This window comes from Aulostomus chinensis, chromosome 2 (genome assembly GCF_037954235.1).
Source record: "Aulostomus chinensis isolate RoL2024-O1b breed Wild chromosome 2, RoL_Achi_v1.0, whole genome shotgun sequence".
NCBI classification, from domain to species: Eukaryota; Metazoa; Chordata; class Actinopteri; order Syngnathiformes; family Aulostomidae; genus Aulostomus; species Aulostomus chinensis.
Window position 1 is genome coordinate 17,877,049 of NC_141321.1, and position 23,810 is coordinate 17,900,858.

Sequence of the window (23,810 nt, forward strand, 5' to 3'; positions counted from 1 at the left end):
GTGCAATGTACACCATTATGATGTGTAAGCTAGAGCACATACACTAAGAATAGACTACATTCATTACTGAAAAGTATTTGTAAATTAATGGTGTTCAGGGATTTTCACAATAACAAATTATGTCTGACTATTTCATGAATGAGACCTGCTGTTTTTTTACACTAGAAGTCCATGATACCAGAAAAACTTACATATAGCAGCATTATTTGCCACCTATTCAATCTGACCATGACCAGGTTGCACTAATGTGCCAATTAGCTCATACAATCATCATTTTATTGGCACAGTGGTTACTTGTTCTGTTTCTGCGACGGCGTCCCATAGTCGGCTTATGTCCCAGAGGAGTAGCTGGTATTTATTTTGTCAGCTTCCAGTGTGAGCTGGCTGTAGGCTATGGAGAAACTGTCAAAGCTTCTCTCAAACCTGTCAAACGAATGCCCCTCACTCTACCACATTCTGTTTCCCAATGTGTGTGTGTGTTTGTGTATGTGTGAAACCTATGGCGTCTCGCAGGATAACACAGAGCCCTACCCACGTCTGGCTAATGTCACGAGCTATTGTTGCTGTGTCTGCAGGCCAAGCAGAGAGGTGCGAGAGTGCTGGCAGGCAGGGGAGCAGCTCGGGCTATTCAGACAGTTTTGTGAGCACTGACAGCTTCGTAGTGACAGAGCAGACATTTAACACTGAATGAAATGAAATACATGACATGAAGCAGGAGAATGACTAATCGCCTGTTTGTTTTCCTATCTTAACTGTGAGTGACAGCTCAGTGTCAGCTTTGTAATGCACACAAAACAAAGATCTGGAGACATGAGTGGAAATAGGCACCTACAATTCACACAATCCTTTCAATACAATGACATGATTTGGGGTTTATGAGGAGGAAGAACTGTGTTGAATGCATGTGTTGCCAGGCTCAAATCTAAGTCTTTTGTGCTTCATAAATTAGCAGGCAGCCATGGTGACGTCAGAACAAACAGTGTTGCTCCCTGCTGCAGCTGGTTGGAAGGAGGGAGAAACAGGAGAGAGGAATACAGAGAGGGAACAAGAGAGCAGGACAGCAGCTGTCAGGCCTCCATTGCACACCTGTCACACAGGAAGTGAGCGCTGGCCACTGTTTCCTGGATACACCTCCTCAAACACTGCTCCTGAAAGAGATGGAGGGAAGACATCTGCTCGATGTGAGGGAGAGACAGGCAGGCAGGCTGGAAGATCAATAAGTACGCATTTGTTGAGGATGTAGAATATATGCCATAGAAAACCATCAAATACAGAGCAGCACATGGCTGTGTTGCTTTTCTCATGTCAGCCGGTCTTGTTTGCATGTGTGTGTATTAAGAGGATGTTTGTGTTACTGCTGAGCTCTATGACAGACAGGTCACTCTGTGGAGACTCAAGCCCAACTCTCCCACAAATACAATAAGCCTGCATGCCCTAAACTTAACAGTGGGACATTCCCACGCTTACTCGTCTCCCCACCCCTTCAACCCCCAGCTACCCCCCCTCCTGTGACCAATATGATCTAATCCAGATGCAGTGGCCACTCAGATACACATAACTCTCTTACCCTAGTCTTCTGCCCCTCTCCTTCTTCTCCATCACTCATGTTCACAGTCTCAATCACCATGTCGAACTGATATGATCAGGAAGTGATGTCACTCCGCTGCGGCACTCAAAGCTCCTGTTTTGTTTCTCCTCTCAGCCTCCAGAGCCACTGTGTTGGGGCTGCTGTAGTAGAAAAACCTCCTCTTTGTTTGTCAAGCTTGTCAGGCTGGGTCCTCGGGAGACCTTCCTTGCCCTATTCCCAGGCTGTCCTTCATGCTGCCTGTATGCAATTAAGAGAGTAATTAAAAGGCTGATGAGCTAATTGGTGCTGGGTGAGGCTGCAGGTGTTTGGATGGTGAAGCGTATTTGTGTAAGTGCATTCAATATTAAAATCCTTTGATAAATAACTCATGTCCTTCTGATTGAACTATTGATTATTGATTAGAGCAGTCCATGCCAGTTAATTGAAATGATCAAAGGCAGTCCATTCAAGTTACCTGACAATGAGTTTAATTAAGGCAAGAGCAGAGGTATTCTCAGTATCGATTCTGTTTAAATAACATATTGCACCTATCCAATATCTGTGTCTTGTGAAATACATACAAGCACTGTACATAACCCTATGGATGTGATATGTTGTCATCGTTGCTGTATGATCTGGCTCAGGTTAAACTCTCTTTATTTCTGCTTCAGCTGGATCCTGGAGGCTATGATGTAAGTACATATAGCCAGGTGCTCTAGGCCATAGCCTGACATGCACCTACTTAGAAATATAAATGCACATTGCAGCGATGTTTACAGTAACAGCTGGGACAGTTCCTCTTTGAAGCATTCTCTGTGCACAACCACACCATCTCTTCCTCTTTTGTCATGGCATTGCAGTTACTTCGATAAGAAGCTCTATAAGTGAAGCCATGGTTCTCTGCTGGAAAACAGTGGATTGCTGTGTCCAGGTTGGTAGTGAATGAGGTATTGTTGGCGTGTCTATGTGGTAAGAGGTCTTGTGGTAGACCCAGAATATTCCAGAAGGATTGTAAGTCATCTTACCTGGGAGTGCCACAAGTGGAGCTGGGTAGAGGGCTGTCTGGGTTCTGTTGCTCAGTCTGCTGCCCCGTGATCCGGTTCTGGTGAAGTGGCAATGGATGGGTGGATGGAACTGTAGCGTGACCCATACACACCAGCAAATGTGTAAATGATCTCAACAGCATAGAGCTGCTGTATTTATGCCGCTGTTGTAGAGCAGTGAGGCAGAATTGATTTTCCCCCTTTTTGGAGCGCATGAAGTAGGTGGTATCAAGTCAGTGCATTGTGCCGTTTTTACTCATGATCAGCAACATTTCTGATAGTGAATTGCAACAACTCTAGTCTGCAGAGGGCTGGTTTCTGTACTGACCTCCCTCTATGAAACTTAATTTGACATGAAAATTACATCTTATGTGTACTAACAATGGATGTGGTTTTAAAAATAACATGAATGCAATGAAAACCTAGTTGAAGTAATTTATTCAGACCTTCTATGCATTAACAGATTTTCATTGCATTGTGGGGAGAAGGACAGAGTTTATTCGATTTGTTGGATTGTACAGTTAGCTATCAGTAATGGATGAAAGAAATATAGCTTCTGGATTTAGGTTTAAAACTTTGCTGTACGAGCCAGGTTAATTCAAGTCAGGTTCGTGCATCAGGTTTAAGTCCATGCACAAAATATATCAGTCATTCTCTAGGTATTAATATAAATTATGACATGCATGCTAACTGAGATCCTCTGCAAGAGAGAAAGACGAAGGAAAGTGGGATCTGATGTTAGAATGTGGCAGCCTGAGGCGAAGCTCTCAGCTGGCAAAATGAGGCACACGGCTGACAGGACGAGGAAAAGAAGAAGAGAGGGAACAAAGGAGATGCAGAGCAGAAGCTACATGTAAATCTCTCCTCATGTCTGTCTGCCTTTTCTGTTTCTCTGGCCCATTCCCAGGCACGGAGTCACTTCCTCACAGCTCTGATTCTCTTGTTCCTCACTTCTTCCACCATATCTCTGTTTCCTCTCTCTCTCTCTCTCTCTCTCTCTCTCTCTCTCTCTCTCTCTCTCTCTCTCTCTCTCTCTCTCTCTCTCCTCCCCTCCTCCTCCTTTCTGGCTGTGGCAGCTGTGCTGGTGATGGCTGTGAGCCCATGGTGCAAGCTGGCTGTGGGGTCCCAGGTGGCCCACATGACAGTTATTGATGTTCAGGTGTTCAACTCCTCTCACACAGAGACCCTGGAGCCACACACACACACACACACACACACACACACACACACACACACACACACACACACACACACACACACACACACACACACACACACACACACAAGTTCTTTTCTATCACTTCAGAGGATGTTACATTAATTTCCATTCATTTCACTACACAGTTAACAAACTAGAATAACTTTAAACCAAATGTTCAATCTAAGATTAAATTATTGGATCATTTTCATCATTTTCATTGAAGTTGAGGTGAGTCCCTACAATGTAGACATATGTATGTCTCCACAATATTAGGATTATCTGATACACACATGCGGAATTGTAATACCCATGGCTGCACTTCTTTGTCATTCACATGCATACACAGAATACATACAGAACCATGTATAGTTTCATACAAACTGCTAATCCATCCATTGCTACTGAAGTGTAACATATATACAGATGCTGTCGTGCAATGACAGTTTTCAATATTGAGGCAATACAATGTATGGAGTCCAGAGTGTTGATCTCTATGATTCAGTGTTTGTGATCATTTTCTGTGTGTGTGTATATGTGTGGTGGGATAATCAATGTTGGTACTAGTGCCCAGTGCAGTCCTATAACACACTCCAGATGTGTCTGGTTAGCTGAGGAGTTGTTCTTGGCACAGCCTGCCTCGGCTGAATGTCGCAAATACTTTCCTTTATTTAGGAATGGCTCTGGGTTAGTGGCTGGAGTGAAAGGAGGAGGCGAGGATGGATGAATCATGGTGGGAGGAGGTATGGAGCAAAGGGAGGGGATGCAGATGAAAGAAACAAAATAAATGATTAGCGATGTAGAGGAGCAGGCGAGGAGGGCTGAGAGAGGAGATATAGAAGGACAAAAAGATGGAGAGGGAGGAGGAGGGAGAGGTGAAGGAATCAGCCCCAGTCTAGCATCTGGATTTTATTAGCAGCCGTTGGGAAAATCTGAAAAGGAAGTTTTTTCTCTGCGAGCACGTCGGCAGCAGTGATATGCTGCACATAACCACTTCACTGCCGATGTGAGGAACCGGGCCCTCCCAAAGGAGAACAGATGGTCGCTAGAACTTCAATACAATTACATCAATAACAGCTTTCACAGATATGAGCACTGTATGACAGGATCCCTGCAGCTCAGAGAGACAGAAATACACCTCCTCTACCCTTCGCACCTAAGGTCCTGGATACAGTGTCTTTAATCCATGCTCACTCCCAGCTCGTCCTCAGTGTATCTTGGTCCCAGGATACCCATTTAAACTGTCTTTAAATAAAAACAAACAAACAATGATTTCATTGTAATATGCCAGTGATGTGTCTCTGGAAAACATATAGAATGGCTTTTGACAAGCCATTAAGGAGAATCTACCCACCCCCACCCCTCACACCCCACCCCATTTGTTTTTGTTCAACTTGTTTGTTCAGCAGACACTGCATGTGTACTATCACAGGGATGCTCAAGTAACATGGGGGTTGTGTCCACAGCACGAGTGTACACAATTCTATATATTCTATAAACTTGTGAGGGTCCATTTGTGTGTGTGTGTGTGTGTGTGTGTGTGTGTGTGTGTGTGTGTGTCTGTCTGTGAGTGCGTGAGTGCGTGTGTGTGTGTCTGTCTGTCTGTCTGTCTGTCTGTGAGTGTGTGTGTGTGTTTGTGTGTGTGTGTGTGTGTGTATGCACGTCAGTGTCTGTGTCTGTGCACTATAGAAGCTTGTCATTAGTTAGGGCTTTAAAGCATCTGAACTTTAAATCAGCTCAAGATGAGTGTGGATCTGTCTGCTGAGGCTCAAATACATGCTCACCCTCTCTCTCTCTCTCTCTCTCTCTCTCTCTCTCTCTCTCTCTCTCTCTCTCTCTCTCTATCTATCTATCTCTCTCACACACACAGACACACACAGATGCTCACATCTTACCTGTGACACAGTTTCAACCTCACTTGGATAACAAGGCATGTATCAAAGTATGACTATTAGGCATGCCCAGAGAACATATGTTCTTGCTGTAGACAGCTTTAGGTCAGCAGCACATGAGAGCTTTGCTACTGCAAGTCTTTCTTCTTTTGATTGGTATTCGGGCTGATAGTATGGAGGGTGCTGTAGGTGCTGTATCCCTGATTCTTAGGTCCAGGGCACAGGGCTACAATCCCCATGTTTTGATATGAAAGCCTGGTGGGGGGCTGGGGGCCAGAGGCTCAGGCTCTGTTTGTGTGGACTCCTCAGCGGCCTGATAGGGAACAGATGTGGGAAGGCAGGCGGCTGGGCAGCCAGCCAGAGCAGCTGGGAGAAATTAAAAACAACAGCATTCCTGGAGACTGGGGGAATTACAGTGGGAGGGAGGGAAGCAAGGAGCAAGAGGCAGAGAGAGTTTTAAGGCAATGCGGTCACTGACGAGAGTCTCTGTGGAGAACGAGAGATTGAGTAGACAGGGGGGATTTAAGGGGACTGTTCTACAGTGGTTTGCTAAAGTTGCAGCTAATAAGTTGCAGCTGTGTTTCCAGCAGAGGCACGAACACATGCACAAAGATATTCATACAGTCAACACACAGACATATGTGAAACAAGACTGAAATGCACCAGCATCATCTGATTAATAATTATTTACCCTTCTAATTGCTTATCATGACAAGATGGCTTCTATATATGTTTGCATTGTTTGTTTTGGGGGCTTTAGTTAATGTATATGTTCTTAAATCTATAATGAGACCTTGAAATGGCTTTATAAAGTTAGACAAACCAATACACTGTTTGCTCAGTAATAATAAGCTGTACATTACATAAGCTGTGATTTTGTGTCTTGCACCGATTTTTTTTTCATTGTCACATGTGAGCAGCTCAGAGGAGATATTAGAACTCAGACTGCTTACTTGGTGAGCAAACTTTTAGCGCCATTTACATAAAACGTGCTGAAATACAGCTGTTCAGAGAGTCTGAGATCGAGATAGAGAAGCAGAGAGGTGTTTCATTCTCAACTTATTCACAGCTCATCTCAGAGCACTAAATGAAAATCCTGAAGGTTACACACTGGAGCGTGGTTCATATGCATGAACCACCTCACCTTTACCTGGTATTTAGTGCCCTCCCCCTCCCCTTCTCTCTCCCTGAGTGTTTTGTCCTTCAGCACAAAGCACAATGGGAGCGCAGATGGCCACAGATGGGTTTGCAGACCTAGCAGACTTCCGAATGTATTAAAAGTGAAATCCAGAGCATGGTGTGTGTGGGTCTGCCTTGTCCCTGTAGCTGTTCAGATTAAACAGCTGTCTGTAATCCCACGTATGGAGCAGACAGACAGCGCTGTGCCCCCTTATCCTCCTCTATTCTATTTTACTTTCCTGTCATAGGTACACCAGCATCTGTTCCTCTACAAGTGCTTATTATTGTATATTCCAATGAATTTGTGCATATTGAAACACTGTCACAGTGAATGTGATCAAGGGAGGAGACAACCCACCAGTTCAGCATCGAGGATGACTTGTTTTTGTGTTTCTGTTTCTTTCGAAGAGAGTTGCTGCATCTATTTATACCCCCCATCTGCCTCTATCTACAACCTTGCGTGTTTATGTTTAGAGTGTCTGGCATGGGGAGAGTGCCCCTCGTGTTCTTGCGGATCACTGTGTCAATGGCCCTCACACAGCACACTCCAGAGTGGCACTCTTTAAATACAGACACCAGCTGCTGAACACTTCTACATGAGCTCTCAGAAATAGGCTAACACTGAGGAGCGAGGCCAACTGAGGCAGGAGTTTGTGTTGAGGAAAACATGGGACTCAAAGTTGCAATTTTGATTCAGCATCAGCTGGGGATGACAGTGAACATGGCTTACAAAAAGGCTCATAAAGACAAGGCAAAAGGAGGCCTTTAGATGTAGAGGGATGCAGAATTAGTCTTTGGCATTATTAATTGTTGTATGTTTTTGGACTGAGTAGGAACTAGAAATGCAGAGAGTAGAGGGAGAATGTACTGGAGTTATCAGGAATCAATGAATGGAACAAAGTCTGTTCAACATGTGCTCTTCTTCTTACTCTTTTATTATCAATGTACATGTGTAGTACAAGAAACGTTCATATTTCTGTCACACACTCATATGGAGTTGATTGTTTTTCATTGCATGGTGCACATTTATGCGCTCACTTGCGCACATGTAGACAAACTTTGAAACTGTCAAGCTGCTAAAGTCATTGCACTTCACAGCTCAGGTTTACATTGCGTGGAGATCTTGTTTTAGCAGCTGAAGACTGACAGACCAACAGAAACGTAAAGACACACCACAGATACATCAGCAGATACATATGCTGGTTGCTCAGGTGCAGCTCAGTTTTGTGTGGTTAAAAACAGTTTTGGGAGATTCTGGTCTTCACGCATGATTGTGCCCACTTCCATCCTGTCACCTATTTTCTTCTCATATCTCCCACTTGTCATCCATTCGCTCCAGTGTGGTGTTGCCTTGTTTGGTCCTGGTAGAGGACAGTGGAGCCTCTGGTAGCAGGATGGAGCTCTACTGAAAGCCAGACCACAGTGATGGACAGCAGCAGATCCAGCTGCACTTGTCACTAGCAGTCAAACCGGCTGTCTGAAGCTAGGGGACAAGATGGGACAGCCGGGGAGGAGTGTGTGTGTGTGTGTGTGTGTGTGTGTGTGTGTGTGTGTGTGTGTGTGTGTGTGTGTGTGTGTGTGTGTGTGTGTGTGCGTCGGGGGGTTGGAGGTTACAGTGGAGGGGCACTGATTGGGATGTCAGAGCTGCAGGGTGTGTGTGTGTGTGTGTGTGTGTGTGTGTGTGTGTGTGTGTGTGTGTGTGTGTGTGTGTGAAGGAGAGAGGGAAGGGGAGGGGGGGGCAGCAGCTGAGTGAGAGAGCAGGTGTTACTGTATGTCTCCTAGGCCTACGAATCTTGAAAGCGAGAGACACAATACAAGTTTGAATCCATTTCCACTCCCTGCATTGATTTGTTTTGGTTGTTTGATGGGGCTTTTGGTTAAAGGAAACAATCGATGGTTCCCAGGTGAAAATGTCAGTGCTCTCATTTCAAACCAGCTGTTTCTTTCCATACTGGATCTTGAGGACTGTTTTCTTCTTCTACGTCACAGGTAGCAGAGTGCAGAAGGTTGGAACAATGCCAGATTCACCTGCGGATGTGAAAACCCAGCCCAGATCCACCCCACCCACCATGCCTCCTCCACCCCCGGCTGTCAGCCAAGCTACCAATCGCAACGCTTCATTCACCCCAACCACCAGTAAATCAAGTAAAGACTTTCTCTACTTTCGTCGATTAATAAAAACATGACCTATGGTTGTTTAGCTCTGATGCTGTGGGATGTACGTTTCCTTTGACTTGAAGCAGCGCTGCCTCCCTCGCTTGACTGAGGCACCATGTCAGCAGCCAATAAACTAAGCAGGTGTGAGGAGTCTAGCAGCCGGTTACTGGAAGAGCTCACACTGAGCATCTAACCAGTCAGACATCAATGAAAGCTCAGCATGCTTTCATATTAAATAGGCTTCCACTTTTTGAATTCAAATTTTAAATTGCATTTTGGCATCCAAGCTCGAGCATGCATGTCACAGACAGGTAATGACTGACTTCACTTTCTGCTCCTGGTTCCCGTCAGGTCCATTGTCAGTTAGAATCAACAATACCCTAAAAAAAATACTCACAAGTGTGGGTTGTGGTTACATATTACAACTCCTTTTGTGTTACTTATGTTAAGATGAAATAATTCTTCCTTTATTGCAATCAAGCATTTATTTACCTCAATTTATTTTGTATTTTTTTAATGATATACGAGCACAGTGCATTCCAAAACACTCATATACAATGAAACAAGATGTTTGTTGTTGTTGTTGTTGGAATATGGGCTAAAGAGTGAGCTCCTTAACAATAGCCTGGAGTTTAAGAGGAACATTTAAAGAAAACCGATAAAGTAATCTGTATTTATCAATATCTGTATTTATTCTTTAATTGTCTCATCTTACCTAAATGAAAGCTTCTGTGTGTTGTGCTGGTGTTCACATACCATTTATACAGAAACATGATTCATCTAAGTTGGGAATGTATTTCCTGCAATAGCAGAATGCACCATCATTTGTCACTCATGAATGAAAAGAATTTCCAAGTATGTGGTTCTTCTCAGCTCTGGTGAACATGCGTTGAAGTTACTTGTGTGTCAGGTGTGTGTGTCTCTCAAATCATGTGTGGCGTGCAAAACGCCCTTGATGTTGACAAGTGTCTCTGAGCTCATGGGTGTCCGTGTTGTTTACCAGCTGGTGGGGTGGCAGCGATGCAGGGGGCATCAGCCAGGGTGGCGTTGGGGTGTGTAGACTACTTTCTTCCCTATATAGCAATGACAGGCTGTGTTGTTTCACCTGTTGTGGCGGGTGGTCGGTGGTGTAGAGCTCCCTCCTTGCACCTCTCTGTGTCTCTCTCTCTTCTCGCTCTCTAAAACCAGAACACAAGTGTTGCTATGGGTTAGTCCATATGTACTCAGGCCCCCAACCCACAGATTAGAGCAGCGAGCATGCTGGGGAGCAGCCATGGGGAGTGAGACGCTTGAAAACTGCATGCAGTCTTGTTTTCGAGACTAGTGGACAGGGTCTTGTGTTACAGTCCTAAATGGCTCTCTGTAGCATCCTGAAAATATAGTTTGAATTTTACTCAAGTATATTTCACACACTATCATGTATATATGTATCAAACTGGAGAGGGAACTGTTCAATAATGCAATTCAAACAAATAATGCATGTAAACATGTAAAAGTTAGGACACTTAACTGAACTTTTATTCACAAATAAATCACATCTTATACTGATGACATCTGATTTTGTGATTTGGAAATTAGGGCGAAGGTTAAAATTTTTTAGACATGTTTATGTATGTCTGTGTGTGTGGGAGCTCTGGTGTATTTGTGAATTTGTTTGTGTCCACATTAAGAAAAAATATGTGTGTGATTATTTATGTGTATGAACGCTGCGACTATTCTCAAGCTTAAAGCTGCAAATCTACTTTCAGCTGGTGGACATGTGCGCCGCCACATTTAGCTACACACCTGCTATTGGAATAAAAGTAACACAGGCCACAGGACTATTTTTGGCACCTCATTAACAAGTTCCTCTTATAGTTGTGCCCCAGTGAGTGAGTGAGTGAGTGAGTGAGTGAGCTGGTGGTGGGAGAGAGGGGTGAGGAGAAGGGTGAAACAGACTTCTACAGGGGCAGATAGAGAGGGGAGGAGGGTCAAATGGTAACACTTGTGAGAAAGATGGAGTTTCTGCCAACACACAACCTCTAGTGGCATAAAATTATGCCAATTAATGTATGCGTGAATCTCACACAGTAGGCACAGCGTTGAATTTGAGCCTTACGTGCTTTAATTGTCCACACTATCGATAATGTTTCTGCCTCTGAGGCCCCTCAGAGTCTACTGACCCACTTCAAATTGTCTCACCCGTCTTTCTGTTTATCTGCAGTGCTGAATGGGAGCAGTCACTCCCCCACATCGCTGAACGGTGCTCCGTCCACCCCTAACGGTTTCAGTAACGGACCGGCCATGTCCTCAACGGCCTCACTGTCCAACCAGCAGCTCCCACCGGCCTGTGGCGCCCGGCAACTCTGTAAGCTGAAGCGCTTCCTGACCACGTTACAGCAGTTTGGCAACGACATATCGCCTGAGATCGGAGAGCGAGTGCGGAGCCTAGTGTTAGGGCTGGTGGTAAGTTGGAATTTTGACCCTTCAATAACTTTTCTCGGGTGCAGTCATTCCAGGTAGTCTGCATGTGTGTTTTCCTGTGCGTCACATGAGCTCATTCTTAGCACCCCTTTTTGATGCTTATTCATACTGGCTGTTTTATCCTGGACAGAACTCCACCCTCACCATCGAAGAGTTTCACTCCAAACTTCATGAAGCTACCAACTTCCCTCTGAGGCCTTTCGTCATTCCCTTCCTGAAGGTAAATGTCAAATTTATGTCCTCAGGTTAAATTGTGTATCCATGAACAGTACTGTATGTGTGTGTGTGGGGGGGGCGGGGGGTTGCGTGCATGAATGAGTGTCAGACCTCCTGGCGTGAGGTGATCCCACACATCTGGGACACTGCAATGGAGTCTGTGGTTTATCAAGCAGACAGGTCTGAGAGAGCTATTTGACAGCACAGACACACACTCTCTCTCTCTCTCTCACACATACACACACACACACACACACACACACACACACATTCAATATACACATCAGCACATCACAGAGAGAGACACATGACAGTGGAATGTGTCAAGGGACCTGTCTTATCTCATTGTGTCTCTTCATCTATCACATTCTCTTTTTTTCCCCTCTTGAGTTGGCATTATTTAACTCTCACCCCAAATATTGACTGTTCCTCCATGAGTTTTGAGGCTCACCCCTTGTCCACTCAACACCTCGCTCTTCTACAAAATATTTTACTTCTAACACAAAGGTGTCTGTTTTCTCTCTCTCTACATTGCTCCAGGCAAACCTGCCCCTGCTGCAGAGAGAGTTGCTCCACTGTGCCAGGCTGGCCAAGCAAACGCCAGCTCAATATCTGGCCCAACATGAGCAACTGCTCCTGGATGCTAATGCCAGCTCGCCCCTTGACTCTTCTGAGATCATGCTGGAGATGAATGAGCATGGCAAGAGAAGGACCCCTGACAGGTAACACAGCTCCGTTATACTGTTTACGAGCATAGACACTGTAGAGGCGCACAGACCAGACATAAATTAATTATTTCAGGGTATTTCAGAATGCAAGTGACAAGAGGACACCATAAATCCTCTGTGCGGGAGGCGGAAGTCTGAACTGTCCTTATGCCAGGATGGCTCTGCCAGCTGACTGGGAGGACGACATGAGATAAATATGGAGTAGGAAAAGAAACAGGAGAGAGAGAGGGTGAGAGGGAGAGAGATGGCAAGAGGGAACAGTAGATGTCTTCAGCACAGTTTAATGATGGACACATAAACTAACAATGCGCAATGGTTCATTCCTGTGGTAGGATATCTTCTTTTTCCTTTAATTCTACCTTCCTCTTGGCATAATGCTTCATGTTGTATCACTTTAGTCTCTTTATCTCTCTCTCTCTCTCTCTCTCTCTCTCTCTCTCTCTCTCTCTCTCTCTCTATGGCTTTCTATCTCGCTGACCTGCGGGCTCCCAGCAGCTGTCCATATGTCTGGGATGTGTCCAGATGGTGATGTGCTGACCGTAACACTGAACACATCCTGAGTGGGGTGAAGGGGGGCGGGTGGTGGTTTGGATGGGACTGAGATGGGAGCAAAACGTGCAACCCCACTGTAATCCGCACACCTCCGCCTCCCGACCTCTGGTTTATACACTACGGGCGGGGCTCACTGGAAGGGGGTCAGGGAGGGGCAGGGTCTATGTCGTGCCAGCTGTACCTCCGAGTAGTCAGCTACCAGAGCCAATGATGAGTATAGCCAAAATGTTCAAAATACACACATGGATACCCACGCTCATGCACATTAACACACATCTACATGTGGCAGCGTTGCATTTATTCGCCTTTGATCCTCAGGATGATAAAGAGTGATTTCCATCCATGCCTGGGTATTGCCATCCAGCTAAACAGATTAATATCAACACTCCCATTTAAACTGTCCAGATGGCTTGAAAACACAGGCCCCCCCCCCCTCTCTCTCAAACACTCACACACACACACACACACACACACACAGTGTCACCAAACATCTGTCCAAAACACTGTATTCAGTCCATATTGCCCCTTAAGCCCGAGAGCAGGGTGGGAGGGAGAGAAATACTTGCAATCTAAGAGTAGGCCGAGGGATATTCAGATTAAGGGCTTGAGACGCAGGGTGTACGGTTGGACTTGGCTTTGTCTGATACATATGGCGTACAGCTGTGCAAAAGCTTTGGAGAGGCACTGCCTTACTGTAACCGAACAACAAGCAGCTCTGTGTGTGTGTTTGTGTGTGTGTGTGTGTGTGTGTGTGTGTGTGTGTGTGTGTGTGTGTGTGTGTGTGTGTGTGCGCGTGCATGCTTGCTTATACACGATGTGGGAGTTGATCTTAAAAACAGAGTTCATGCTTGCTTGAGCTGTCGGTATATTCCACAATAGATGCTGTAATCTTAACAATATGGCAGTTTGTTTATCAACTATGCCTCTCCTTTGACAGATAATCTTTAGTGATAAGGTAACATGTTTGTTTCTCCGCAAAGCTCAGTCCAAGAGTTCCAAGCATTGGCATTTAAAATCTTAGTCGCTGAGAATCTGCACATGTATGATGTAGGTAATAATGGTAGAGTTACTAAGATCTGAGTCCTTTTTTTCACGAATGTTGAGGGTTTGTTTACCTGAACTGTGAGGTGATACACTGTTTTTGCCTATTTTTCCTGGCAAAGTCATGTGTCATCCAATCTAGACAATAATTTCCTCCCTAACACATCAGCATGTCAAAAATCAGCCTTTAAATATATTTTAGTGTAGGAAAGAGCCATAAATTGCAAAATAGATATTGTTTTTGAACTTTTAAATGAGGAGGTTTGTGTTATCCTCCGTGTTTACGTTTCATGATTGATCCAGATTTAATCTGAAGGAGCCGAATCCATTTCTCTGATGGACATCTGTGGACACGCAATGGATGTAAAAATGTAAAATGTAGTCTGGCGATGCAACCTTAGTGCATATTGGCAAACTTAGAGCTGTGGAACAAAGATCCGTTTTGTTGTTAGATCATAATATTTTACTCATCCCACACTTCATTCCTCCAGCTGGAAAAACACTGCAGGCCTCAGTCTGTCGGCGGCCAGTTCAGCTCTCTCTGTGCTCAAATGTTATTTGTGTTGCTGTAGATGGCAGAATGTACAACATTATAACTACCTTTGACATTACCAGGACTAGTGCAGTAGATACCAGTAACAAGTGCACTCCCATACTGTGGATTACTGAATTACCACAGAATACAGTCGGATCCTTACAGAGCAACAGAAGATGGAAATCAAGACGTGCTTTTTTCTTGAATGCTATTCATTTATTTTTCTTGGTCTGCATTTCTGCTTAGCGTCTCACTGTTTTACCCCATTCTGTCCCCATTTACAGGACCAAAGACACCTCAGAGAGAGACGGCTTGCACCCTGAGCACATGGCAAAAAGACCCTGCACCATCAGTCCCAGCCAGCGCTTTAGCCCCAGCACAGGGCTTCCTGCTCACCCGCCTCCCAATGGCCTCCCAACACACCCTCCAAACGGCCTGCCGCACCCACCAAATCCTCAAATGGGTCCCCAACACTATCGCTTGGAGGATATGGCCCTTGCACACCAATACAGAGACGCTTACAGACATAATGAACACCGTGACACCCGAGACAGACACCGGCAGACAGGTAGAGCAACTGCTAGTCAGATGAAGTGGCGTAGTTAAATGAAATATTTGGCTGACGTGTATGTAAGGGGTGTGTGTGTATGTATAGAACAAAGGCCAGTTGTCACTCTGGTGTGATAATCCTCGTAGCAGCATGTCTATATAAAGCTCACAGCCATACACTCCCGTGTGCTACAACTGTGGCAACCATATATGCCTTTATGCTGCTCCCCCCAAAAGGAGCGAGAAGAATTCTATCTCCCTGATTAGCAGCGAGGCTATTGTACTCAACCGGCAAATGATTGCTCTCTGCTTTGTGTTATTTAGTGCAGCAGTCAGCTGAAGTTGCATTTTGAATCAGATGTGTTTGGGTAGTTTTTATAATTAACCGTCCAATGAACACAAACCACAAAACAAGCATTTAAGGTGTCACTCAAACGCCATTTCACATCCTTCACTGCCTTGCTGCTTTGTCAGAGTAAAGTTAGTCTTTGCCAGCCCGGGCGATTGCCAGGAGCTTGTCAAGTTTAGACTCGATTGAGGGCTAAAGAAGGCTAGTGTTTTAGAGTAAATTGGTGTGGGTTCCAACATTTCACGAATGAGGCCCAAATATACGAGGTATTGACTGTGCTGAATCTAAGACCTGTCCTGTGTCGGTCTGTTGCAGCAGTGCACGGTGCCCGCCAAGAGGAGGTGATTGACCACCGTCTAACAGATCGAGAATGGGCAGAAGAATGGAAGCACCTTGATAACGTAAGTATGGAAACGCCCCTCGGTTTCATTCTATGTACCTCCTCACAAGGGGAGGGGGGGATAAAAGGTCAGTAGCTGATTAAAGTTGATGTTAAAGACGCAAATGATGGGGACAGAAACTGTTGACACATGGAAGAGTCTCAGCTGAGTGAGCAGTTGACGGACATGTAACCTTAGGAGCTCTGTGTCAGTGTGATGAATTAACAAGACACACACCTATGTGGCTTCCTAGCATGCAACTTCATGATGGCAAAAAAAAAAAACATGAGAGACACACACACACACACACACACACACACACACACACACACACACACACAGAAACAGGGCCCCAGATGGAGCTCAGGACCCAGTAGAGAGCAGCTCCAGCTGGGGAGAGCAGCTGAGACAAGAGCTGCAGTCATGGAGAGAACCGGCCAGGCCTGGACCCTTGCCAAATTAGAAACACTTCACTGAAATAAATATAGCAGACAGAGAGGAGCTACAAGGGAGGGGCTAGTGGGACGGGGAGAGTGAAAGACAGGGAGGATAGATGAATAGGAATAATGATATGGATTGAATGTCAACCATGCTAAACCCAGTTAGTGCCACAGTTTGGTGTGTGTGCATGTGTGTGTGTGTGTGTGTGTGTGTGTGTGTGTGTGTGTGTGTGTGCGTGTGTGTGTGGGGGGCAAGAGGGAATCAGTTGAGTTGGCAGCGATCGGAGCAGAAGGGTGGAAGGAATTGGCTCAACTTTTTCATCAGCAGCCCAGCTGTTACATTATCGTAATGCTCTTAGACGTTGAAATTCACTGATGAGGACACATTCATGAACCGGGAAAGAAGCATGTTAGCACACATGCATCTGTTAGGTGGTACGAGTTGGAGGATAAATCAATGTATTTACTGGACTTTCCTTGTAAAATGTTATATCTGACCTTCCAAGTTCTATTGTTGTGTATGTCTATTACATGTATCCAGTGGTCTTAACCTATTCTTATATCAGCTCCTCAACTGTATCATGGACATGGTGGAGAAGACGCGCCGCTCTCTGACAGTGCTTCGACGCTGCCAGGAGGCCGATCGAGAGGAGATGAATCATTGGATTCGGCGTTACAGTGACGTGGAGGAGATGAAAAAAGGTGGGAGCAACGGACAGCACTGCCTTCCTCCTCCTCTTCCTCCTACTCCTCACCACAACTCCTCCTCCAACACAGCTAGCAGCAGCGAGGCACTGCCCAAAGGAGCCTCCTCCACTGCTGAGAGGCAGACAGGCAGACAGACAGGTAGACAAACACTCACAGGGTATGTTTGGCAAAGCAAAACACTCACAGCCAGGTAGGGATCATGGAAAATGAAAAGAAAAAAAAGGGTCATTTAGGTTCATGTATTTCTCAACAAATGTACATCCTGGATTCTGGATCTGATGATGAACAGACTTTTTTTTTAAAACATTGATTAACTTTGGAACTGCTTGATAGAAGTATGCATCAAATTATTTCTGAAACAGGAGATTCTTCCCTTCTCGTCGTAATATTGGTCAGGGCTCGTGCAGCATCGGTAGGAGGTACAACTCCTAGAATGTTACATATACATGTATGGAAAATATGCTAATAAAAGACTCTTTAAGGGAAAAGCATAATTTTAGTTTGAGGCACTTAACACCTTAATACAACTTTTCACATTGACAAAACAAAATAATCCTGTTTGTTTTGTTAAATATAGTGCTGATACAAAAATAATGTATGGCACTGCACCATTGCTGCCGTTGTACAACACTTGAAAGAATCAGCCCCCTTATATCCTGGTTTTCCTTTTTCTGTGCAGATAGAATAGATTTGAGTGGGTCAGCTGATTGATTGTCCTGGTGTGTTACCAGCATCCTTACATCCTTATAACCAATGTTAATTATTATTATTATTATCATTGTTATTATTATTATTTTCAAGAAACAGCCTGTTAATGGAATACATACTTGGTATTGATCCCTGAAATACAAAAGTATATGATAGGGAAGGCATGGGGTGTGTGTTTGTGAACATCTGTTACTTTGTCTAATGTGTGTGTGCGTGTGTTATTGACTGTGGGCTTACATATGTTTGTTTCAGAGATCCACAGAGACTTCTTACACAGGCCTCCATCGGGATACCTGCCGGAAGAGATCTGGAGGAAAGCCGGTAAGAGCCAAGCATCCGCATCCCCTCCTCTCTATTGTCTTGTGGATTGATCTCACACAGACTAACAAAAGTGTTTGCACACACTCACACACACACACACACACACACACACACACACACACACACACACACATACACACACACACACACACACACACACACACACACAATCACCATCATCAGTCTTCACAGCACTCACCCTAGCTACTGAGACAGACAGGACGGACGCCTTACAGTCGAGGGTCCATAAGGCCAGAGGATTGGAGGCTCTCTGTGTCATTAGGGCTAAATGCCCTCCATCTGTCACCACTATGAAAGGCCACTGCAGTTAAGCTGCAGTGAAAATGCAGTCACCTGGCCCAACGCAGGCCACAGCAGCGCAGCATGGTTTGGAGTCATAGCTTGATTTGTCTCCGTTGTTTTTAGAATCACACACGCTTGAGTTATCACCTTTTTCATGGTTTCTGAGTCTCACATATTACTGAAATTAGTCAAATACAGACATTTAGATCTAAAAATACATTTGTGGCTCTGTAAGAAGCTGAAGAATAGCAGGTGGAAGTGTTGCATTTCCTGGCCCTTCCTTCTTGTGTTCTGCATGTTGGGTAAAGCCAATCCCAGGAGTCCACCCCAGTCTCAGCACTATTATGTTCATACTCCAATACCCTGCGGAGCAAAGATGCTGCTGCTGTCGGCGAAAATTCTGTGCTGCATTTTCACCAGCAGAAAAGCTCTTTTAATTGCAGTTGTTTTTCATACAGGTACTACAAGCATCCCGCTCTCCCCAGCACTAAAGCACCTCCAAAACAAGCAGGGTGAGTAACAGATCTCACTCCCAGCCAAAGTGTGTGTGTGTGTGTGTGTGTGTGTGTGTGAGTGAGTGAGTGAGTGTGTGTGTGTGTGTGTGTGTGTGTGTGTGTGTGTGTGTGTGTGTGTGTGTGTGTGTGTGTGTGTGTGTGTGTGATCTCTATTTCAGCCAGGTAGCCTGACAAAGCTACTGCACTGCTTGCTTTTAATTAAAACCAGACACGTATTCTCTGGTCTGGTTCAGGTTGAGCGACTGCTGTGCTTTTGAAAAATAAGATCTGAAGTGTGAAAATGCAGACAGAAATAACACGTCTCAGGGACTTGGCAAAATCCCTGTGGAATTATAACATTAATATTGCTGCCCCCGTGTTTTCCATTAAGTGCTAATTGCCTCAGCATCTGCTATGCAGTCTTCTTGATAAGAATTAATTAAATTTGCAAACTAATCTTTGTGGTGCATGCATTAGGCCAGATAATTGAGAAGCTCGGGATAATGCAGATAGTGTTTGGAAGGGGAAGAAGAAAGACAAGAAGGGTGTAAGAATGGGGGGAAAAGAAGGGGAAATGAAATGAAGGATAAAGGTAATGAAGGGACGAGAGTTTGTGTTGACATGAGTGACAGAATATTACATTTTTCTACGTAGGAATCAAGCTCAAATATTCATACACAAACACAGTGCACAGTAGTTTGAAACAACCAGATGAAGCAGCAAGGAGAAGTGACAGTTATTTATGAATTCCCTCTCAAAGTGGAGGAAGTGTTGGAGAGAAATGAACCACCTCTTACTTGGCTGGTCTTACGCACCTGGAAGCCACTTGTATGAGTGTGTATATTCAGTGTCTCTGTGTGTATGTGTATGTAACATCTTGGTACATCTGGAGGAGGTGGAGCAGGAGGCAGAAAATTCATTTAATCTTTAAAAATGTTGCTGCCTTTGATAACAGAGAATAAATTATAGACTTAGTAGAGGAATTTATATCTTGTGATCAGGATATTCCTCATTAGCATTTGATTAATTGTTTATAAATGTTGGTGAAATTGGCAAACTATTTCTCTGGAGGCGAAATGAGAACGGTACATTTGTTGTGCACCACAAGACCCATAATAGCAAATATCTAAACGTAATCACTCCTGCATCTTACTGAGGAGAGACTGCAGGAAGGTTCTATTTTAGACCTTTTTCAGCTTCCTCACTCATTTACCGTGTAGCTGCTACACTCAATATAATCTACATTGCAGGAATGAAGATTTTCATTTCTGCTGCCTGGGAATTTATTCAGGTTGTTCTCTGTCTAACCCTTTTTATTACATCATTATGCAAACAGGGAATCCCAAGATGGTGCACCAACAGCTTAGCTGCTGACACCAGTTTGGAGGCATCTGCTGGACATGATACTGAAGTCTGACTATTTCTTGTTTTAAATCTCAGATGACAACAAGCATTCAGCTGTAAGAGCTTCAAGAAAGAATGATGGAGGAGGCACAAGCACTAACACCTTACTCTCTCTCTCTTTTCTCTCTTTCTCAGAGGAAGCAGTGAATGAAGTGAAACGACAGGCGATGTCGGAGCTGCAGAAGGCAGTGTCTGACGCTGAGAGGAAGGCTCACGAGATGATTTCAGCTGAACGCTCCAAAATGGAGAGGGCATTGGCTGAGGCCAAGAGGCAAGCCTCTGAGGATGCACTAACAGTCATCAACCAGCAGGAGGACTCCAGTGAAGTGAGTGTCACAGACCCCCACCAGCACCAACTACCCCATTTTTTTGTGATTCCTCGTCAGGCCTCTTTTCCTCTTTCTCAACTAACTTAGTTCCCTTTATCCTCCGCGGTTTCCTATTTGGGAATATGTTTGAGGTTTTCTAGCAAAGGTTTGGTTTGCTTCATTCAGCTGACTGCTCTTGGCTTGGTTCACCACCATGCTGTCACCATGACTGGAGAAGCAGTCCAGTTGTTTGTGTAATAAGGGCAGACAGACCCAGATGGTTAGAGCAGGGTGCCAGACTGAGGCCAGTGCAGAGCAGATGACCACCACCTGCTGGTAACACACGCCAGTGGCCCTGGACCAGGACTTAAATACTCCAAATCCTTGTGTAAAGAGAAAACATTTAGGAATTACAATAAATACTCATTTTAAGTATGAAACATAAATTTAAGTTATGTCAACATGCTGTCACGTCTTGGAACAAAAAAGAGACTTATTTTTATCAACCCACTCTCTTCCCACTGTCTCCCCAGAGCTGCTGGAACTGCGGGAGGAAAGCCAGCGAGACGTGCAGCGGCTGCAACACAGCTCGCTACTGCGGCTCTTTCTGCCAACACAAAGACTGGGAGAGGCACCACCATGTCTGTGGTCAGGGCCTACAGGGGCTGCCAGGGGGCAGCAGCGTCCCTCTAGGCACACCCTCATCCTCCACCACCTCCTCGTCAGCATCCTCCAGTGCACCCCCTACCCACTCAGAGAGCACTCCTCCAGGACCTCTGTCCCTGGCAGGCCAGAGCAGTATTGCAGGAGGAGCTGGCAGTGGCAGTGGAAGTGTTTCCGCTAGTCCCAAGGAGAGCAGTTCTAGCAGTGCCTCTCGCTCCACAACTCCAGCTACTCCTGCCCTACTGGATGCCACCTCTCGCTGACCTTTGACCCTCTCCTGCGTATTGATGCGACAGTGCCCACACTCCACACAAAACCAAACTGAGGAATCTTCATTGCACATTGCTCCATTTTCCACTTCCCTTATTTTATTTGATATTTGAAGAAGAAAAAAAACGCACTACCTGAGTGGCTTCCTCAACTTGTCATCCAAAAAGTACTTTCTCTCATTTCAGAGCCACAAATATTCCAACTTTGGGGTTCATTGTAGTGTGATAAGTACAGTGGAGTAACAGAAACATATCACATGTGTTTGCTGAGAACATGAGCTTTGACTTGAAAACTTGACTAGGATGTACGCTCAGCGAGCACAGTAAAACTACATCCAGCTAAGGACACAAGATAAGGGCTGTGGTAAAGCATCATCGATAGTGGGGGGGGGGGGGGGGGGGGGGGGGAGTGGGGTGACAAGACCAATTAGCACTTGATTTCCCTTTAATTTTAGCACCAATGAAAGAACGATACCCAGCCTTGATATGTGCACTACCAGTCAAAACATTTCACTCATGTGGCACTTTTATTACGGTGACCCAGCGGAGACAGGTTGAGGACAAATTACTTTTTTTTTTTTTTTTTTTATTCAAATGGATGAGGGAAGTGGAAAAACCAGTGATGCAATTTATTCCTCAGAATCACAACTTAGTATTTATTATTATATGTTTCTTTCTGGCTTTAAAGGAAAATAAAGAAAAGTCCAAATATTCTAAATAAAGAAAATAGTGATAATAATGATGATGCTGATGAATACCATAATAATGATATGAATTTTAAACTGCTAACTACCTTGCTAGCGAGCCAAGAAAAATCTACACCGGACTCACCTCTCTACACCATTGTGAACCCAAATGAATTCAAAGATGAAAAAAACAACATGATCCAAACCTTTGTATTACACTGCCAAAGTGAGTAAGTAAGCGATAAGGAGAAGCACTCATCTTATAACCAAACGCAAAGCAACATCACCTCCTCAGCAGATAAGCCAGCCCTGAGAGACGCCGGCTGCAGAACGGGACGCAGAGGTAGTCTGACATCTTGGATCTGCAGCTGGACAGCGATGCTTCAGTGACGGCCCAGACTAGTGAATAAGGACGATGCTGTGAACTTGCCTACAAGACTTAGTGAAATGGATGGAAATCCTGCCACAGTGTGATTTGTGTGAGAGGACAATATAAAGGAAACAAAAGAGGGAAGGAGAAGCTACACAGCCTCAAAGGAAAAATACATATGGCGATGGAGCTGCCAAAAAAAAAAAACTCGAAACAAACTTGAAAGCATTGTCAAATACTCTAGAGACAAATTCGTTTTTTTAAAAAGCTCCAGTGACGAGGTGATATTTCAAGGAATTACTCTTACCTTTACATTCACTCCCTTCTTTTCCAAAGCATGATGAACAGATGAATGAGCCTAGAAAAGGGCGTTGTAGACTTGGTTCTCCTCTCTCTTTCTACCTCCCCTCACCCCACATCACCCTTCTACGCTCTCGCCCGACTACTTGACTCTGCCCCTGCAACCCCAGCCTGCTTTGGACGGAGCCTCAGAGCAGTCACGTGGGAAGGGATCGAACCTGCTTGTAGATATTTTTCCTTTTTTTTAAAACTTTTCGATAATGTCTATTGTCGCTGATGTCCACATGTGCTGCCCTTGTGTATATCCAGAAAGATGGACTTTGTTTTGGTTTATTTTGTTTTCCTCTTTTTCCGTTCGGGCTGAGCAGTGAAGTCAGAGCAAAGACACTTGTTTATGAGAGGAAGCCCAACATTGTACTTACTGTTTGATTTGTTGTATCTATATTAATGATATGAAACCCCTCTTGTAGAATATTTTGTATTGCTCACATTGTAAGACAGTGAGAGGACGGAGGTGCAATATGAAGAGAATTCAGCTACTGAATGGAACCTCAGCAACTGCCCATAGGGTGTCATATAATATAGATACATATAAATATATTTAAAGTAACATCAGTAACTTAATGTGAATGTACATAGTATTTAAAGAGGTCCAAAAATGTGTTTGCCAAATAACAGAAACCTTTAAAATTTACTATGATTTTCTCACAGTACATTTGTTTCTCAAATTCTGTTTTTTTTTTTTTTTATCATACAAACACCTTCAATTCTCATAGAATCCAAGTGTCATGTGACCCTGCGCTGAGGAAACTGTTGGTAACTGAGGTAAATACATTAGCTGGTTCAAACAGATCCAGGGTGAATGGACTGCAGGATTTTCTGAACATTTTCTGGATGAATTGGTCCATAATATCTTACAATTTGAGACAGAATGACTTGCATTATGCTATAGAAAATACAGCTTTTATATTTTGCTTAATAATGTCA

The 23,810-nt window shown here is 44.5% G+C and overlaps 1 protein-coding gene across 12 annotated transcripts in view; it reads left to right on the top strand.

Annotated features, from left to right (window-relative positions):
- Nucleotides 1-21,851, top strand: part of cbfa2t3 (CBFA2/RUNX1 partner transcriptional co-repressor 3) — a 37,809-nt gene extending 15,958 nt beyond the window's left edge. For 4 of the 12 annotated variants that reach the window (XM_086181837.1, XM_086181912.1, XM_086181888.1 and 1 more), the window contains 11 exons: nucleotides 8,869-9,024; nucleotides 11,240-11,481; nucleotides 11,630-11,719; nucleotides 12,256-12,437; nucleotides 14,856-15,139; nucleotides 15,785-15,870; nucleotides 16,856-17,135; nucleotides 17,958-18,026; nucleotides 18,788-18,841; nucleotides 20,363-20,553; nucleotides 21,069-21,851. In XM_086181837.1, coding sequence (XP_086037963.1) covers nucleotides 8,869-9,024; nucleotides 11,240-11,481; nucleotides 11,630-11,719; nucleotides 12,256-12,437; nucleotides 14,856-15,139; nucleotides 15,785-15,870; nucleotides 16,856-17,135; nucleotides 17,958-18,026; nucleotides 18,788-18,841; nucleotides 20,363-20,553; nucleotides 21,069-21,461 — 2,027 coding nt within the window. In that variant the 3' untranslated portion in view covers nucleotides 21,462-21,851. Of the gene's footprint in view, nucleotides 1-1,896; nucleotides 1,916-8,868; nucleotides 9,025-11,239; nucleotides 11,482-11,629; nucleotides 11,720-12,255; nucleotides 12,438-14,855; nucleotides 15,140-15,784; nucleotides 15,871-16,855; nucleotides 17,136-17,957; nucleotides 18,027-18,787; nucleotides 18,842-20,362; nucleotides 20,554-21,068 lie in introns of those variants that run through there. The other 8 variants (XM_086181863.1, XM_086181918.1, XM_086181846.1 and 5 more) reach the window with 8 other exon arrangements.
- Nucleotides 21,852-23,810: the final 1,959 nt, after the last annotated feature.